General features: G+C 39.3%; 1 protein-coding gene across 4 annotated transcripts in view; it reads right to left on the bottom strand.

Moving 5' to 3' along the window:
* CDH2 (cadherin 2) overlaps positions 1-18,635 on the bottom strand; it is a 114,674-nt gene that overhangs the window by 17,146 nt on the left and 78,893 nt on the right. For all 4 annotated transcript variants that reach the window (XM_068190046.1, XM_068190056.1, XM_068190060.1 and 1 more), the window contains 10 exons: positions 17,617-17,772; positions 16,118-16,262; positions 14,882-15,054; positions 9,894-10,031; positions 9,347-9,532; positions 7,185-7,441; positions 5,727-5,869; positions 4,320-4,553; positions 3,771-4,004; positions 2,385-2,524 (listed from right to left, as the gene is read on the bottom strand). In XM_068190046.1, the coding sequence (XP_068046147.1) occupies positions 2,385-2,524; positions 3,771-4,004; positions 4,320-4,553; positions 5,727-5,869; positions 7,185-7,441; positions 9,347-9,532; positions 9,894-10,031; positions 14,882-15,054; positions 16,118-16,262; positions 17,617-17,772 (1,806 nt within the window). The remainder of the gene's footprint in view (positions 1-2,384; positions 2,525-3,770; positions 4,005-4,319; positions 4,554-5,726; positions 5,870-7,184; positions 7,442-9,346; positions 9,533-9,893; positions 10,032-14,881; positions 15,055-16,117; positions 16,263-17,616; positions 17,773-18,635) is intronic.

Genomic DNA, 18,635 nt, shown 5'->3' with positions numbered 1-18,635 from the left:
TCCCTGGGTACAGGGGATGAGGGGGGCCAGGAGGGAACCAAGAAGAAACAAAACCTAGAAATTATTACCATCTGGTTAAGTACAGGCAGAATTTAGATTTTAAAAAATGTCTAACCAAAATAGAATAATCTCTCTGAAAAACAAGACAGAACATATATACATCATCCATTGTAGACAAGAAAATAAGATGAAAAGTTTGTGCTCTCTCTTCATTCATTCTGCATAGGAACAAATTCCCAGCTTTGAAACTAGGGGAGAACCTACCCCCATTTTGCCTACTAGTAGTATAAAACTGGCTACATTAGAAGTAGTCATAAAAGCTTGATACACTTTGTACAGCTGTTCTTTTCTGGACATGTTTTCTATGTTTAGAGTGTGCAAGGGTGTTTTAGATCCTCAGAGACTGGCCTATTGTCAATGGATCAAAAAAGGGACCTGTGTACCTGAACAAAGTGACTGCAGTGAAGGTAACTAAATCGCAGTAGTGGCTTTAAAATTCATCTTTAGAAAGTAAGAAGGGGATTTGTGACTAAAAATCATTCAATCTTTTGTAAAGCCCTTAAAATTCTCTAGGTCTAGATGCTTTCTATGCCCACTGTGAGAGGAAACAGCCCTAATTTCACATTCCTTCCTGTTTTTCTGCCAGTCCACCTGTCGGCAGTTCTCCTTTCACTGTGTGCAGCACATTCATTCACTGCTGGCGAAAGGCTGCGATTATGGACAGTTTACATTGCGCTAATCTCTGCGGCACTCACAGGATGTCTCACTCACTCCTGCCACACCACTCTAATCAAAACCTCTCACAAAGACAGCACTGCCAACTGGAGAGGAGAACAGCACAAGATGGGCAGAGGAGAGAGACTTCAGAGCCATCCCCATTTTGCTCTCATTGTACACTGTTACAATGCTTAATGTTTCTGATCTGCAGCACACTCCCTCTCAACACTACCCTACCATCACCTATGGCTTCCCAATGGACTATACTCAAGAGAACCTAACTCACTTCTGTCCTGAGGGTTGCATGGACAGTAATTAAAACTCAAAGATCCCTGACAATTGCTTAACAGATCCTCCAGAGAATTCGGGATGAACAAGAGCTGGGAATATGTGAACTGAAAAATTACTTCTCACGGGACTGAGTTTTCCCAATTTTAAGATTGCAACTTTCCTGTACAATAACAGATGCACAAACAGGATGCAGTTATTGTAACTGAAACTATGTACAAATAACTGGAATACATGCAGAGACTTAAAGGGTTATTTTCACTTTATTTAACATAAGCATTTTTCCAAAACTGCATAAACCGAAGTTTCCTTTGAAAACTGCCTAAGAAGAACATTATGCAGAAAAGCCAGGAAGTAGGAACAGTACTTGGAGAAATGCAGGAAGCATGGAAATTACTAAGGGGAACACAAATTTTAGATAAACAAACAAATGAGCAGAAAGAAACTATAGAAGTCTGTACCAGTGAAGGGAGACACTTTTCAGATAACTCAAGTGCCAGATGACTGAGACTGGGGATGTGTGGAAGAATTGCACTTAATTTTTCAAGGCTTTTAACTGGAAAATTTCTTAGACTCTATTATACGCACTGTTCTCTTTGTAATTACTACACTCACTTCTACCATTGATAATGTGCATAAATCTGCTGTTTGTCATGTTCATAAAGCACTTAATAAACGACCTCTGAAGGAAGGAAATCACACTGCTTGAAAATCCACTAACTTGGAGAGAGAGGGGGGAAAAGACACTATTCTTAGCATATACACATCACTCCAAGTCCTCTGACACATCAGCAGTGGTTCAACCAGAGGTGACATGAGAGTAAATGCATACGGCACCTGCCTGGGAAAGTATTTGAATAAACACAGATGTGCCCTGACAGCTACTTGAAACCTAAATGCTTTCCAAGCTTGAAATCCCAGTGGTGGCAAATCTGTCAATAGCCAACATTACTATTTATCTAGAAAGGCATTCACCTACCACCAAGAAAGGGCTGTATTTGGTTTAGATGATATTAGGCACCTTGCACTCGTGATGCTGTACAAGTTCCCAGACAAGGAGTGAGGAAAGTTTACAGACAGCAATGACAGTGGATGTTAACTTTCATTTAAATGTAACAGCCCTAGTGGAATCTGGTCCGAATGCTTTTACTGCAAGAGGACAAGATACTGTTTCTACATCTTATCCAAATGGCAAGCAATTGGTATATCTACAATGGCACAGAAAAAAAAAAAAAGAGAGAAAGCAATGTTTTATTTAAAGTCATTGCCTTCAGTACTTTATGTAAAAATTAGCTACCTACCAGAGTGCTTCAATGTAAACAAAATAAGTGCAGTGAGAAGTGTAAATCTATACATAAAACCCATTAACCTTTCCTCACCTGATCTTCTTCTCCACCCCCTTCTTCATCATATTTCAGAATGTTGTCCCTCACATCATCTTCAGGATCAATCAAGAGCTGCTTTGCCTGACGCTCTTTATCACGGCGTTTCATCCATACCACGAACATTAAAACTAAAACTATAATGCAAAAATGGAAGACAAAACCACATCTTAATTCTGAAATACAGCCACAGAAAATTGTAGAAATTTAATGTCAAGATTTAAAAAAAGGAAAAAAAAAAAAGAAAAAAGCAATGAAGTTGGATTTGACTGTTCTGGATAAAGTACAGTTTTTTTTTTTTTTAATTAATAATTTGACAGAAGGCAGCTTAAGCCAGAGATGTTTAAACTCAGACCTCTATAGGCAATTTGGTTTGGAAATCAATTACATATTCAAGGTTGTAAGTAACAAATCCATTCCACATCTGCAAAATAAACTTGCCATGAAAAGAATTAAGGAAGACTATGCTTCATAAACCAGTATATTCAGAAAGAAATCTCTCTATAAGGCTCTGTTAGTTTCATACCTAGCATTTAAAAATTATCTTCTAGCAAGACAGTAAATACACTGCGTGCTTGTGCAGAATCACATGCTTAGTCAGGCTCTTTTTTTTTTTTAATTACTCCTTTCCATAATTTTCTATGTTCTAGATGGGTGCATAGTGTACTATGACCAGGCTAATCTCTCCCTTGTGTTCCACCACAATAGGCAATCAGTTAAGTATAATGTGTAGGAGAGCTAGCTAATCTAATTATCTAATTTACTACACTGGACACACACTCATGATTTTTAGTAACTTCCCTTACTCAATGCACTTCACACAAAATAAAATAGTACAGCTTTATGCAGTACTTAAACATATACATCATTGCAACACCTGCCTTTCTTGTCAGTCCTTATGTGAAAGGCTGTGATGTACTACTTTCCAACAGTAATTCCTACTTGCATTAATCTGAAGCACAGTAGTAGCAACATCAGAGCTCTCCTTAAAAGCATTGCTACCCACTTTGGGTGGCATGAAATTGCACAGTACTGGCAGCACAAGACAGATTAGAAGCCAGGGGACGAATAACATCTTCAACCTGGCCACTCATTGACGTAACACTACAAGTGTCCATGGGTATAAGTGGAAAATCTCTTTCACAAACTCACTGCAGGGCTTGACTGCCAAACAGGTGCTAGCTGTACTTTGTCCAACTCCAAATCCTGTACTATCAGGAAGTTTTCATACTTTTCCAAAACACCAAACCATGCAGCAACAATTCCTGGACCTGAGCCTTTAATAACTCCCCTGTGTTTGTGAAGGTATCTGATACTGAAACATAATATTGTACTTGCAAAATAAGAGTAAAGGAGTTAGAACTAAGAGAGCTATCTACTCACTGAGCAAGATGATGATACAAAGCAGAATTGCAATGATGGCACCAGTGCCCAGCCCTGCACCAACAATCCGGTCAACATCTGTGCAGTCTCCGTTCAAGTCACACTGGCAAACTTTCACCTTCAGCAAGGAAGTGCTAGATGCATGTGGATTTCCAGAATCTGTAATTACTATGGGCACGTCGTAGATACCGGCCTCCAGGAACCGGATTCTTAAGGACAGCTGGGCGTGATCGCCTGTGTGTGAAAATAAGGCACTGGTTAAAAAGTAATGTATTGTTCACATGGGATTAAAATAGCATCAGCAAAAATAGCTCACGTTTGAGCTCGGCATTAACTTCTTGCTCAAACTGCTATGTGACACTCAGGGTAACAGACTTTCTGACTGGTGTGACTATGTTTCCTTAAAATTTCTTGTTCTCTGGGGAAGTTACACTAAGGTGATTTCTTGTTGATATCAACCAAACTCATGTGTGTTGTGAAATAATACCAAAAAGAAGATATTTGCAAAAGTTTCTTTAAAATTATGAAGATGTCCATAATGTTAATTACCACTAATTCGAACAATGGTCCAATTCCTCTTAATACTAGCAGGTGTGTCAGGCAGCTCAAAGGCAAATGGGCCTGCATTTGGATCTATGTCAGGGTCTACAGCAGTGATGTTAATAGCATTAGGCTGCAGTGTTTCACAAGTTGTGGCTTCTTTTGGATGCACTTGGGGGGCATTATCATTGATGTCCAGCAGGTATATCTGAAGTGTGCCAGTTCCACTCATGGGTGGTATTCCTAAAAGAAAATGAAATAGCATTAAGCCTGTTTCCAGTTGCAAAGCTATTTAAACAAAGCTGTACCAACACACTTACATGTTTACCTCAGTTTTGGGATTCTATCTTTTACAAAACCAATCTGTCATTGGTCCTGCTAACATAATAATTGTTATGTAGTCTGTGCTCAGAAAAATGGCCCTACTCAGCAAAATTCAGAAAATAACTGCAGATCCATAGATCACAGACTCACTCACTTCACTGACCAGACAGACAGTTACTCTTCAGAGATGGTCCACATCAAAGACTTCAAAGAAGGTGCAAAATTGGGATGGTTTGTCCTCTGGACAAATTACTTCCAAACTCTGAAGGCTTAAAATCACCCTTTACCATAACTGTGCTATTTAATTCTTTCTAATACTGAGTTTTCATCATGCTATTTCTGGACATTCCTGCCGTCTATATCGAATGTGTGATGCTTCCATAAATCTTGCCGGAATCACACACTGATGTGATCATTTGGCACTGAATTTTTCAGTATAACTAGCAATGGTTCTCATTTCACCTCCCATAGTCTTCCAGTTCCATTTATGTCTTTTCTGCAGACCAGAGCCAAAGTATGGAAAGAGATGATCTAGCTTCCAGTTCAGAAATTTTTACCATGTTTTCTTTCCAAGGCAAATAGCCCCAGTGTTTCAGTTTTCCCTTATAATGCGAGAATGTCCCTAACTGTGCCTGTGTTCATCTTTCTGCTATCAGCTATGAACAGTACAGCACTCCAGCTGAAATCAAAGGACTCATTTCTGAGCAGTGTTAATTGTCATTAACAAACTGGTAACAAAAAGATACTTTTCCCTCTGCACTGCTCCAGCCTGAATGTGGGAAAATACAAAGCCCCTCCAATGACACATTGCTCCCCATAAAGCCCACTCATGCTGTGCATTCACTCAACCTACCACACTCCTATGCAGGGCTTTTTCAATTTTCTGTCAACTCAACTAATGCAACCAAGACAGTATTCTTCTATAAACTCAGAGAATTATTCTTCAGCCATTTCCCAAGTAGTTTGATGGTAATACAGATTTCCAATGGGATGTATTCTAAGCATATCCTGTTTTCTGCCCCAGTAAAACTGAATGCCATTCAATCACAAAGATTAAAAGCTTTAAAAAAAATACACAATATTGATACATACCATTATCAGAAGCAAGAAATGTTGCATTATACATATTGTTTTGCACATATATTGACTCTCTGTCCAAAACAGCTGTAGTAGTTATTTGTCCATTAACAGGGTCAATCTTCAGCCAGTTTGCAGGATCTGAAAGTTTTGAGTACCTGTGTATTTAATCATAAGTTGTGTTACTTATCTGCCAACATAAATATTGACAGCAAAGACAGTCTTAGTATTTTAATTTGTATTCTGAAGATGTTTTTGGAATTTGAAGATAGCATTTTACAAATTTCCATTTATCAAGCCCTGTCAGTAGATTTCTTGGAAATGCATATTAAAACCAGTCCTGCATTTTGATTATTGAAGTGCCTTGCCCTGTAAGTTATCATGTAACTGGAGGAAATCATATAATTACCATAAACTATATACCATTAACACTCAGACTCAAAATATTCAGTCGGGATCCTTCTTAGTTTTTCTACACCTACAGAGCTATTCATACTAATTTTCATATTGTCAGAGTGCTGAGAGCAGGAGAGAGGTAAAAATGGATGGTGTTAGTTGCACTAACTCACATTGTTCTAGCACTTCAGTATCACTTCATTTTCAGAGGCCCTGGTTTTACTGCATGTTTCTCATCTGAATTTGAAAGAGAAGTGTTTTTCAAAACCATTCTTCTATCTGATAAATTTTCTCTTTGACATTAATCAAGTGCAAGCTATCTTAGTCCTCATGCTGTCATTTCTATGATGGTTATGTCCAGAAATGAGCAAAGTATTACAAACAGCTAACAAAAAATCAAGAGAAAATAAAATTGGAATAATCTTGATTTTGGAAGGAAAGACAGAACATGAGTTTCTTCTACATGGGTTAAAAACAAAAAAAGCTGGATAAAGTGAGTTCTGACCCATGGGCAGTCAAAGACTTAGCTTTGCAAATAATGACCATGTCTTTACATGAGGCATGCTTTTCTAGAAAAGTTTTAGACATAAGAAAAATTATGATCAAATTATGATCATAGCTGTCAGTACAAGAATTCGCAGACAGACAACACCACCACTTTGCATTACTGGAGAAAAAATGAAAAGAAAACCCTTCAGATTTCACCAACAATCCAATTTTGTTGCCATGTGAAAAGTATTGGTGAATTTTAATTGCAAACGATCTTAGTTCACAGAAGCACGTGTCTGCTCTGACTGAATTTTTTGGGATAGAACATACACTTTACCACAGATGCATAACAGCATTCTGTCTTGATGGAATGGGACTTAGGATGAGAAAATGACCCAGTTTACACACCTACGAATACCGGTCAGTTCACCTTCTCTACAGCCAAAAATTTCTTCGGAGAGAGCTGCACAAAACCCACAGAATGTGCTGGGATAGCTGCCTGCTACGGTAAATGCAGTCATTTCACATGTCACCTCTTTGCTCCCCACCCATTCCATAACACAGATACTGCAAAATGCTTATACAGACCTTAGAGATGTTTGCTGCATGTAACGATCCGGGTCCTGAGCAGTAAAAGTTGTCAACATGCTACCAGCCATCAGCCCTTCTTCCTGACGCACGAGCTTGGGGTTTGGAACAAAATACGGGCTCTCATTCACATCAATAACCGTAATGGACACGGTTGCTGTTGACTGAGGAGGATGCTGAATCCCCTTAGCCAAAGGCACTTGATTTTCCGCAGCTACGGTAAGTACAAACATCCTGTTGGTCTCGAAGTCGATAGGCTGGGAAGAGCAAAGAGCAGGAAGTGTTAATGTTCACTCACAGTAGCAATGAACACATAATTACATTTTAAGTTTAAAGCACATTTTTGAAGATTACTGTATAGCTTTTCTCAAAAATGAGCACTGAGTCTGAAGAGAGTATAATAACATCACCTCAACACAAGCCCATGCGCTGGGGCTTTGCTTAGCAGCATGTGGCAGTTTCAGTTCTGCACATCGCAGCAGCGGCAGTTTTGAAGTCAGAAGACCTAGAAACCTTGTCATTCTGGGATTTAACCTACTCTGGTACAGCCATTAGAAACAAATGAGGAAACGAACAGTTTAATCACAAAATGATGAAGAAGCTCCCAGCTTTGTGCCAGGCACTCACATGCACCTCCTGATGATCTCTCATGGGGAAGGATGGAAGTTTCCTTCAAACAAGTTCATGACTATAGCTATTCCCATAGATCAGAGATTCTCATGTCCTCAACATCTCACTAGAAAGACTCTTGGTAATCCCAGTCAACCTGATTTCTGATATACCAAAGGCTTCCATCTTCACAGTGATGACAACCTTCTGTTTGGAGATTTCCTCACTGAACCAGAAGTCCAATTTAAGAAGAAGTAAAAACAGTGGGAATCTAGAGTTCCACCTCTGTCATGCTGCACAGGGTTGAGGCATTCCTGGAGACAGGATTTCCCTTTGTACTATGCACTGTACTACTCACACAGATCCCAGATTGGAAGAAAACCCTGTACCTTACTGGGGCAGTTGGCATGTAACAGTATGAAGTAAGTGACAAGAGACAATCTAATCTTCATTACAGGTTGACAGATCAACTCATTGCGCTGCCAATAAAAACTGTAGGCAGGTTTCCAACTTTTCCCATGTCTGGGCACTTAAAGGAGTGCTAAAAAGTACAGGCAGTCACATAATTCTTCCTGGAAGACTGCAATGCAACAATTGGTACCTCCGGGGAACAGCAGCTATAAACCAGAGAGAGTTATTAAAAAAACCTAATGTGAATTACTATTAATGCTGCATGTAGGTTGTATCTTTTTGTCACCTAGATACTGGGAGGATTAAAATCAAACAAAATGAAATTAAATTAAATGAAACAAAACAAAACTACATGAAATAAAACAAAACAAATTTAAAAAAAGAGAGAAAAAAAGAGAGTGATTTTTTTAATTTCCAAATGGGATCACTGGCATCACACATTTGACTTTGAAATGGATCAGCCAAAACCAGAGCAGGCCAACTCAGAGATGAGACATTTATCAGTGGGTCATGAGGAAAGGTGGCTACTGCCTGGCAGTTTTAATTATAGAACTACATTGTTATTATCACTTGAAATAAATCATCCCTCAACACAGAGCTGTGTTGGCTAGAGAATGAAGATAGACAGGTTATTCCATAAAAGGTATTTAAATGAGATTTTAAAAATAGCCAGTCTTTAAATGTCTCTTGTAGAAGTACCCTCCCACCTATCATTTTTTCCTCTCTGATTATGCTTTGACTGCTTGTATCTGTTCCTTAATGGGACATCTTGACATAAAATGTGCAGACAACATGCATGACTACTAATTGAGGAGGTAGGAAGTTGTTCTTTAGACTAGCAGAAAAAAAAGCAGACACTTTTCACAGAGAAATTTCTAACTTTTAGCACATAAAGATTTAAAGATTCAAGATTTGTAATTTTTAATAACCTAGCCTGATTTTTAAACTGAGCAGGCAGAATACTATTGATAGCATAAGCAAGGTAACATTCGAAGAGACAGATTACTAGATTCCACAAGAAAGGGAGCATCCATTTTATTCCAGATTCATGCTGGCCTCAGGAATTCACATTTCTCCCCCACTGGGTGTTCTCTCACTTCCTCCATCTCTGCTGAACTCTCTGACATGCAAGCATGCCTTACCTTTACGACAGTCACCAGCCCGTCGTTGCTGTTGGGATCGGTCAGGATGGTGAAGCGGCCCGTCGGGTCCCCCCCAGTCATTCGGTACAGGGCGTTCCACGCCTGCGTGTGAGGCTGGTCTTTATCTGTCACTGTCAGATTTGCCACGATCACATCAACCCTGTTCTCTGGTACTTCCCCGTAGAACTGCAAAAACCATGGAAACACTTCACCTCATCTGGAGGAGCATGCAAGAGCCACACCAGGCTGAACATTCATCAAAGTGGGGCAGCCCATCTCTCTTCACTGGAGCTCTGACAATTTATCTAATCAAGTTTACCTGAGGCCACCCAGAGAAACAATGGCTTGATTCTCTTGTCAGCTTTTGCCTTTTGGTCAAAAGCAGAACACAGCATGTAAGGAATAATTATTCTGCACATATTTTGATTCTGCCTGCCAGTATGGTATTTAATAAGTAATAAATATTTACTGTCTGTGGATATAATGAGAGAAACAGAGAACGGATATAAATATGCACATCCTTCAGTAACTCCTATCCTGTACTTACAGTCATGGCAGTGAACTCTGGAGGATTGTCATTGACATCTGTCACAGCGATGACAGCAGTTGCTGTGTTTGAAAGACCATATGTTGGGTTTCCTTCCATGTCCGTAGCTTGAATTATTAATGTATATTGTTGTACTTTCTAAAACACAAAATGACAACATAAGTTTTAGACAAAACTAACATTACCACAGGACAGCAGGTGTTCCCAAAATTGCACTCTGCTAAGCAATGGAACCTATCACACAGTTTATTCTAGTTAGCATTACCCGAAATGACAGGAGCAAAGTTTGTGCCACAGGAATACAGCAGCAGGTTGCTTATAGTGAACTACTGTTTAACTTTCTTCAAAGGCCATCAAGGTAAGGACAGGCTGACTGCTTCCTACTCTAATAAATCAAACCACTTTAGACAGTTAATGCATGATCACAGGTTTAACAATGCTTTTCAAATGGCGAAAAGAGAGCCAGAGTGCATTTTATACTAAAACAGGGAAAGTCCTCAAAAGCATTTGAAAGCACTGAGCCAAGGTAGGTTTCTTGGCCAAACGGCCACAACTGCCAAGGTTTTGTTTCAGCCAAGCCTGAGTATAAAACTGCTGCTGCAACTTCTTGTGATCTCTATGGAAACCAAAGATGTCGAGGCCAACAGAGATGAGTAAAGGCACTGGGAGAAAGGGGGAGGGAAGCACCATTTACTTCCATAAGTGATAAATACCCTGGCCGAGTATGGCAGCCATGGGCCCCCTCTCCTCCCACTGCTGCTAACAGCCCTTGATCCGGGCACTCACTCCCCCCTCACAGCTGGAGTGGGGCCAGGGTCCCTAAGCACCAGAAACGCCTGGCGGAGACCTGACCTCAGCCTGGCGAGCTGCTTAAAACAACATCAACAAGGTTCTGTTAAAAAAAACCCAACATCATAAAGATGTTTTCTGTACAGAATTGCTGAAAAAGATTATTTTAAATCATTGCTCTCAAATATTGTGCATGCTCCTTCATTTTTCCAGTTCATCGTCCTTCCTTGCAGAGAAATGTTACCATTCAGTTCTTCCCAAAAGAAAGGACACAAACATAAGGAGCTGCTATTACTTTGAAACAGCACTTTCACAAATGGTTTACTAACACTGGCAAAAACCTTTTGGCAAAATAAAAATATTTCAAGAAGGGCCTATTTTTATGTTTTGGGGATATTTTTTCCACTTGGTATACTATTTTCTTCCACTCTCTAAAGAGTGGGGTATATGACAGATTACTTCTCACAAAAACAATTTATAGAATAATGAAACATGCCGAGTTGGAACGGATCCATCAGAATCAGAGAGTCCAACTCCTGACCCCAAGAAGGACACCCCTAGAATCACACCATTAATAAAAAGGAATTACAGGTATTGAAACAAAAAATAAGCAAGGGTAATTCCACTGAGAGCATTTAGCTTTCTTTCAAACTTTGGCTGGACAGTACGATAGACATGAGAGGTTTAACGGTTTGCACATTTCCAAGCAGCAACAATGAGTCATGGAATAGAAAGTTTTTAAAATAAGCTGTATAGATCTTTATCTTCAACTGAATATAACGATTTATATTCATGCCCTCTTTCACAAAGAAATCCTTACAAGACACCATAAGGGTATTGCTACATATGTGTATTGCTATGTATGCATCCCACAATTCTTTAAAAAAGCGAGACTAGTATAAAGTCTAAAGAAATGCAGTAGACATGTTTAATAATGCAAAAATAAATATATATATATATATATATGTGTATGAATTCTGGCTTGGAAAATATACTTGCAAACTGACCTTTCAAATGCTTTAAACATCTTAAAGGTTTCCTTCATGACACCAATAAAAGCAGCAGTCATGAGGGAATCAAGGAAATGCTTTTTTACCACTTTCATCCAGGAAAAAATCATACTTTACTTACTGTGAAGCAATAAAATCTAAAGCAGTATTGAAGCAAATCTCACTGCCATATGATTCTGTGTTATTGAAACAGCAGGTGCTTCTGATTCATCTGGGTCTTAATACATTGATCCCAAGAAGCAAATTTCATTAAGGAAACTCCATTATTATCACACAGAGACTCAGCTTCCTTACAATCGTCTTACTTAATTCCAAGAGAACTGGTACACAAAACTTCCCCAGAACGTGCCCCAGAAGGCAGCAAATCAGTGGTTTTTTTTAGTCCCTTGGTTTTTTCCCCTCTTCCCAGCACCCACATAAAGCAGATCAACTGCTGAGAGTGAAATTTCAGAAAACAACAAGCACACAACTTTCTAGGCATGGGGAAATTGGGGGAGGTGGGGTTTGAGAAGTAGCCAGGAATGAGCTGTGCAGCATGTGTCAGCAGCCTGCACAGAGACTTAGCAGCAACACATCTAAAAGCAAACTGGCAGCTTCAAGAAAGAACACAGACCTCATCAGTTCACATCTTTCCACTTCAACACAGGCCAAATAAAAGAGCACTTCACTGAATTAACCTCACGTGAGGCAGGAATGTCAGTGTGTAAATTTAAGTACCCTGCCTGACTTCTTCAGCACCTCCAGCAGTAAGGCAGATGTTTTAATGCTGAAGTGAATTCCACAGCAATAACGAAAGAAATAAGAGCAGCTGGATCTCATGAAACAGCATCTTTTGAGATAACAAATGAAAGATTTCTTCTGCCTTAAGCTGAGTTTCCTTACCTAAGCAAATCTCCTCCTGTGCATGTTAGCACAGATAATGCATTGTGCATGTTAATCTAAAATACCAGCAGATGAGGAATGCTATCAGAGGAACCACTTTTTTTTAATGCCTATAACACTTATGCTCCCATAAAAAATGTGTCACATTATTTAAGAATTTAAAATTCTGTCTAGTATTTTATGACTTTAATGACAGCTTTATCAAGAGAGATAAGACTTTTAGAAAAGAGTGGAAAGGCAGAAGTGGGCAGACCATCTGGGGTACACAGACAACAAAGCACTCCCCAGCCCCACTGTCAGAAGATGATTCAGCTTTGGCTCTCTAGACTCCCAGTGATTTTAATTTAATTGACTTCCACAAAATGACTCAGGAAATGGAGGAAGCAAAGCTTGGGAAGGAAACCATTTTATTTCATATTAGTCTAATTTAATATTTGAATGATTTAACGTTAATCATTAATATCCAACATGTTCAAGAAATGTTTATATATACCCATTTGGGTATCAGCAGAGTGATCCATCAGGAAAACTGATGGTGAATGACAAGGCTGTTCATGTGAGGGTCTAAGCTCCACAGGCAGCTGGTTTCTTCCGAGTTAAATCCCTCCAGTATAGCTAGTCACCAAGTGATAAAACCTCAAGAATTATCGCTATGTCCTTCCGAAAGTTCATCTGTCAAAGATGACCAGGGGATTTTAAAAACAAGGGCAAAGCTGCCCATCATTCTTTTAATTTAATAGGGCAATACTGTAAAGTTCAGGGTTTTCCTTTGCTCAAATCCCTTCTCTTCAAAACCAACTTAAACAGAATGAATGTTAATAAAACCTCAAAAATTAATTGCAATATCTAACAGTCTGTTTAGCTTTTCAAATCTTCTGATTGCCCCTTTCAAACTGAAATGCATCAGAATATTAATAGCAAACGCAGAACTTCAGAAAGCATTTTTATTCTCCATTTTAAATAAGTATAAACAAGCAGCTAAAAGATGAACAGCAAATATAGTACTTGGGATTTAATGAGCTAAAATGAGGTTAGTAATACAGAAGTTGAAACAAGATGTATTCAAAAGGGGTTTGTTACGATTTTATAGCTTGTTTATAAAATAATGCTTATCTCTTATGAAGTTTTCAAGTGGTTTAAAAGCACAGTTAGTTTGACAGATTTGGAGTTGGGAGGGAAATATTTTTACTCCCAACACAGATGAGTGAATCAGAGCAGAGGATCTGGCATGCTCCTTCTCCAGGGGTGGGCACAGTGAAGAACTGTCTAGATAGGATTGACCTTGCTCAGCACATAGCAATGAATTACTGACAGATTATTTCTTTTTATCATTATTACTATTGCATTGCTCTGCTTTAGTGCGTACCTGTTTCTTAAGAGCAAACAGGCTTATGGGACAAGATCCTTTCCATGACCCCAGAGAGCCAAGAGTAACTACATGTATGGAATACATAAGTCCAATTTTCATCCCTAACATAATTTTCTCTCATCTGAGATTTTGTACTCTGGGACTAGGAAAACAATTGGTGCCAACAGGGTCAAGAAAGGGAGTAAGTTAAGACAAGGGAGTAAGTTAAGACTGAGGAGGGGGAGAAATATTTCACAGCATCACGAAATTGTGTGGACTAGAAGTGACCTTAAAGATCATCTAGTTGCAGACACCCAGCCCTGGGTAGGAACATGTCCAATTACACCAGGGTCCTCAGAACACCATCCAACTTGCCCTTGAACACTTCCAGGGATGGGGCATACAGAACTTCTCTGGGCAACTTGTTCCTCTGTCTTACCACAGTAAAGAATTTCTTTCTTTTATCTGATCTAAATGCACCTGCTTTCAGTTTACAGTCATCTCCCCTTGCCCTGTCTCGATTAAAAACCCCTCTCCAGGCTCTCCTCTAGGCCCCATTTAGGTACTGGAAGGCAGCAATAAGATCTCCCCAGAGGCTTCTCTTCTCCAGGCTAAACAGTCCCAGCTCTCTCAGCATATCTTCATAGGAGAGGCGCTCCAAACTTCTGATGATCTTCACATCCCTCCTCTGGACTTGCTCCAGGCAGGTCCACTTAATTTCTGTGCTGAGAACCCCAGATCTGGATGCAGCACGCCAGGTCTCACAGGAGCAGAACCGAGGAGGAGAACTACCTCCCTTGACCTGCTGGCCATGCTGCTGCTGATGCAACCCTGGGTATGACAGCCTGAAGGTGCACACTGTCAGCTCATGTCCACCCTCTCATCCACCCACCACATCGAGTCATGCATCTTTACAATATTAAGTGCAACCCAGCCCATGGGATTAAGACCTGCCCTACCTCTCTGTCAAGCCCAGCTGCTACAGTGATAATGTCACCAGTCTCGTTGTTGATTGTAAACATGTTTGGAGAGGGGCTGCTCGGGGCCTGTGACAAGATTCTGTATCTCAGCATCCCATTCTGGGCATTGGGATCATCAGCATCGATGGCAGTAACAGTCATCACGTAGGTCCCTAGCAGCAGGATAAATAATTGATGTTATATAAACAGTTTACACTCAGATTATACAGTATCACTTTACGAGCAGTGGTCATAGCACATATTTCTTTTGGTAAAATCTGCACATTCCTTCTTTACTTAAAACAAACTGGCTAAAATCAAGACTCACCAACAGAGTAATTAAAATACATAAGAGGAGATAAAAATACTCTATGTTTATAAAAGACTAGATTTGCTTATAACTGAAGAAGCTACATAAACAATGAAACCCTACAGTTCTGCCACAAATAACATTTCTGTAACAAGAGAACATCTAATGTTTAGATACTTATGTTATTAATTGGGCCAAGGAAAATATACTTATTGTTCAGAATTGGTGGACATACTGATAGTGACTGAAAATCAATATAAATAATACTCTTTCAAAAGTCTTTGAGATAGATCTCAAATGCCAAGTAAACACTGCAAAGTTAGAAAACACATAAACACATTTCTGGTGCTAACCTTTCATTTTGCACTTCTGACAAATTAAGGAAGTGGCTTCAACCATAGCGCAAACTTTAGTCTGAGCTGATTAGAATTTTAATGAGATCTGAACAACACTTAGGTTTTCTCAAGAATTCAAATGACACTGATTTCAAATCCCAGTATTTGCAAAGCTTCTGGGAATCAGAACTAGAACTGTATCTAGTGACATTTTGGAAGTCTCTTATACCCTGCCCTGTCAAGTAAATGAACATCAATGTCCATCATAAAAATAAATGTAAGAAATGTGATGTTATAATTAGGATTTTCAAAACCATGAACCAGAAGTCATATACTTAAAGCCTCCCCTGGTTTTAGTTCATGCACATAGCAATTTTGCCTTTTGGAAATGAATCCCAGCATGCTAAAAAGTGCATTAAAAATAGAGTGAAGTAAGAAGATAGAGTATCTGAGATTTTGCTCATCACACTCAAGACACCTTTCAAAGTACTATAAGGTCTGAAGGCACTCCCTTCATCACACCTTCAAAATGTACTGTAAATATGATACTTCAAAATAATACCTCTGCCTCCCAAAAGTCATTTGCATTACCTGGCTTTGATCCCTCCGGGACTGTCCCATTCCAAACCTGGTGTAAGAATTCAGGTCTATTGTCATTCATGTCAATGACATTAATAACAATGTCAATAGGATTTTCCACCTGGTTTCCATTTACATCCACTGCGTGTGCTCTCAGCTGCAAAAATCATTAAAAGTATTAGAATTTGCACAACGTACAGGTGCAAATAAATATAGTAATAGTGACAAGAAGTTTCAGACCAGACATTTTTAGCTCAGTGTATTTTGTTATCTGCCACTGCTCCCTCATATTGACCTTTTACATTTCCAAGTTGCTAACGGAACTGATGTTCAGACTTCCAAACTATTCTAAGATGCAGATTTTCTCTTTTGATTTTATAAAAATTACGTTAGATCATGCAGTTTTGATTACTACTAGTGCCTACTGTCATACAGAATTCTGGTTTTAATAATGACTATTAGAAAACATTCTCTAAAAATACGCAGATTTAAATGTAAATCTTTGTATTTAGACCAGAGTGTGGCCATTGCTAGGGAAAAGAGCAACTTTCTCCTATAGCAGTCCTGCTGATGCCCATGCTATATATACACATACCTTATGGCTACAAAACTACTAGAAAGAAGCAATATGGCATTATTAACTCACCACTGGAAATTACTCATATAAATGTAAATTCCTAAGTCAGCAATTCCTGAATAGCCAATGTCAAACTCTCAGCTTAAATCTTATGCATGCCAGAGCTGTTGTTTGAGATCCTTTCACCCACACCTCCCCCCCAAATGCCTCCTGCTGAGCCCTCTGTTTGGGAGCAGCACTCAAAGGGCTCCCCAGAGCACAAGGCAAGGAGTGTTTTAATCCACAACAGGCTGGAAAACTCTCTCCAGGAGCTGGGTGATTTCAGCATGGTTTCCCAGAAGCACAGCAAACTTTAGGTCACAGCCTGCTCTCCCCTTCTTCCTTGCAACTTTCCTTTTCCACTGGTACTGGAATCTGTGGTCTACTTTGTCAATTTTTTTAGAGCAAAGAATATCATTTTCATAAGCTGATAGGCCTAATTTACAATTCTATTAAAATGCTTAGATTTGCCCCTAAAATAAATATTGGTACGTTATTCATCCCATCCATTTCTCAAATCACAGCTGCAGCAATTCTAATAGCAGTCACATCCTAATTTAAGTTGCTGAATTAAAAATAAACTTTTGGAAAGTATACAATTCAGTGGAGACTGTGATCAATGGCCTGCACTTGAAATATAAGCCACAGTACCCATATTTCATTCTTTTAAAATTACTTTACCTAAATACATTTAATCACTGTTTACATATGTTAATGTATTTAAGCTGCTTAAATATAGTAAGAGTTAGCCTTATTAAGTACAATAAATACAAATCTGCTACAAACTCTTCAAATCATATCTCATACAAAACTGAATGCTGGCTGCTCAAGTCATGTTCAAGCAGATGTTCATCTTCAATTTGATAATCTGATTTGTGGTAAATTAAACTCTTACATGAAAAGAAGCAATCTGCTCCCGGTCTAAAGGCTTCGTCACAGACAGCTGTCCTGAGATGGGGTTGATGATGAAGATGCCTGTTGGAGGCTGGTCAGCTCCTGGGCCAGTCACACTGTACCGCAGCGAGAGGCTTTTATCACGATCGGACCTAATCTGTGTGTCAAAAAGATGAAGTTTACATTAGCTACAAACAAGTGCAGGATGGGACTGCTGCTGAGACAAGCAGCAGCTCTATTTATTTTCTCCTTGCTCCCTAAGATGTACTTGCAAAAACAATTATTCTGGAAATGGTACACTGTTGGTATAAAGTCTGAAGTTCTTAACAGCACTCTTTGTTAGAAATTGGCCAAAGGACATTCAGAAATGTAAAATTATCCCTGTTTATTCCTCAAAATAAAAATTACTTGTGTTAAACAAAAACAAGGAAATACTTTAAGCAGAATTGCTTAGATTTTAGAGAAAACATATAGTATCATAAAATCACACAGGAAATTACAAGTGTGATTTGTGTTTCTCCCCTTCTCTTATACCTTCTCAGCCCAAAGCTACAGGCTCTCTTCCATGACAGGCCAGCTCTTTAGAAACTTGCTATTTTTGCTTATACGTTGAACTTGTTTCATATTCCAAGGAAACAACTGAGGGGCAGTGCATCTGTGAGGAGCAGCTGAATCACCAGGGCACACATAAAACAGAACAGAGTGAAACTGTGTCCTATCTACTTGGGCTAATGTTCTGCCAAGTTCAACAAATTGATCACGACCAGCCAGTACCATAGTTGGAAGTCAGCCCAGAAGAGGCTGGCTCCTGCAGTGGCTCCTTGCAGTAGCCACTTCTGGGCAACAGAATCCTGTGGAGGAGCTGCTGTCCTCACCCCATGAGATCCAATTTCCTTTGGTCTCCTGGTGCACTCTGCTTCCTGCTCACTTCCACACCATTTCCCAGGCAAAGAACTCCAGTGCAGGAGACTGGAGAACTCCCGAACCAGCACAGATAGCCCTTAACACTTAACACCCAAA

This window comes from Anomalospiza imberbis, chromosome 1, assembly GCF_031753505.1.
Source record: "Anomalospiza imberbis isolate Cuckoo-Finch-1a 21T00152 chromosome 1, ASM3175350v1, whole genome shotgun sequence".
In the NCBI taxonomy this organism is placed as follows: Eukaryota; Metazoa; Chordata; class Aves; order Passeriformes; family Viduidae; genus Anomalospiza; species Anomalospiza imberbis.
This window is presented reverse-complemented; position numbering and strand designations above follow the sequence as displayed.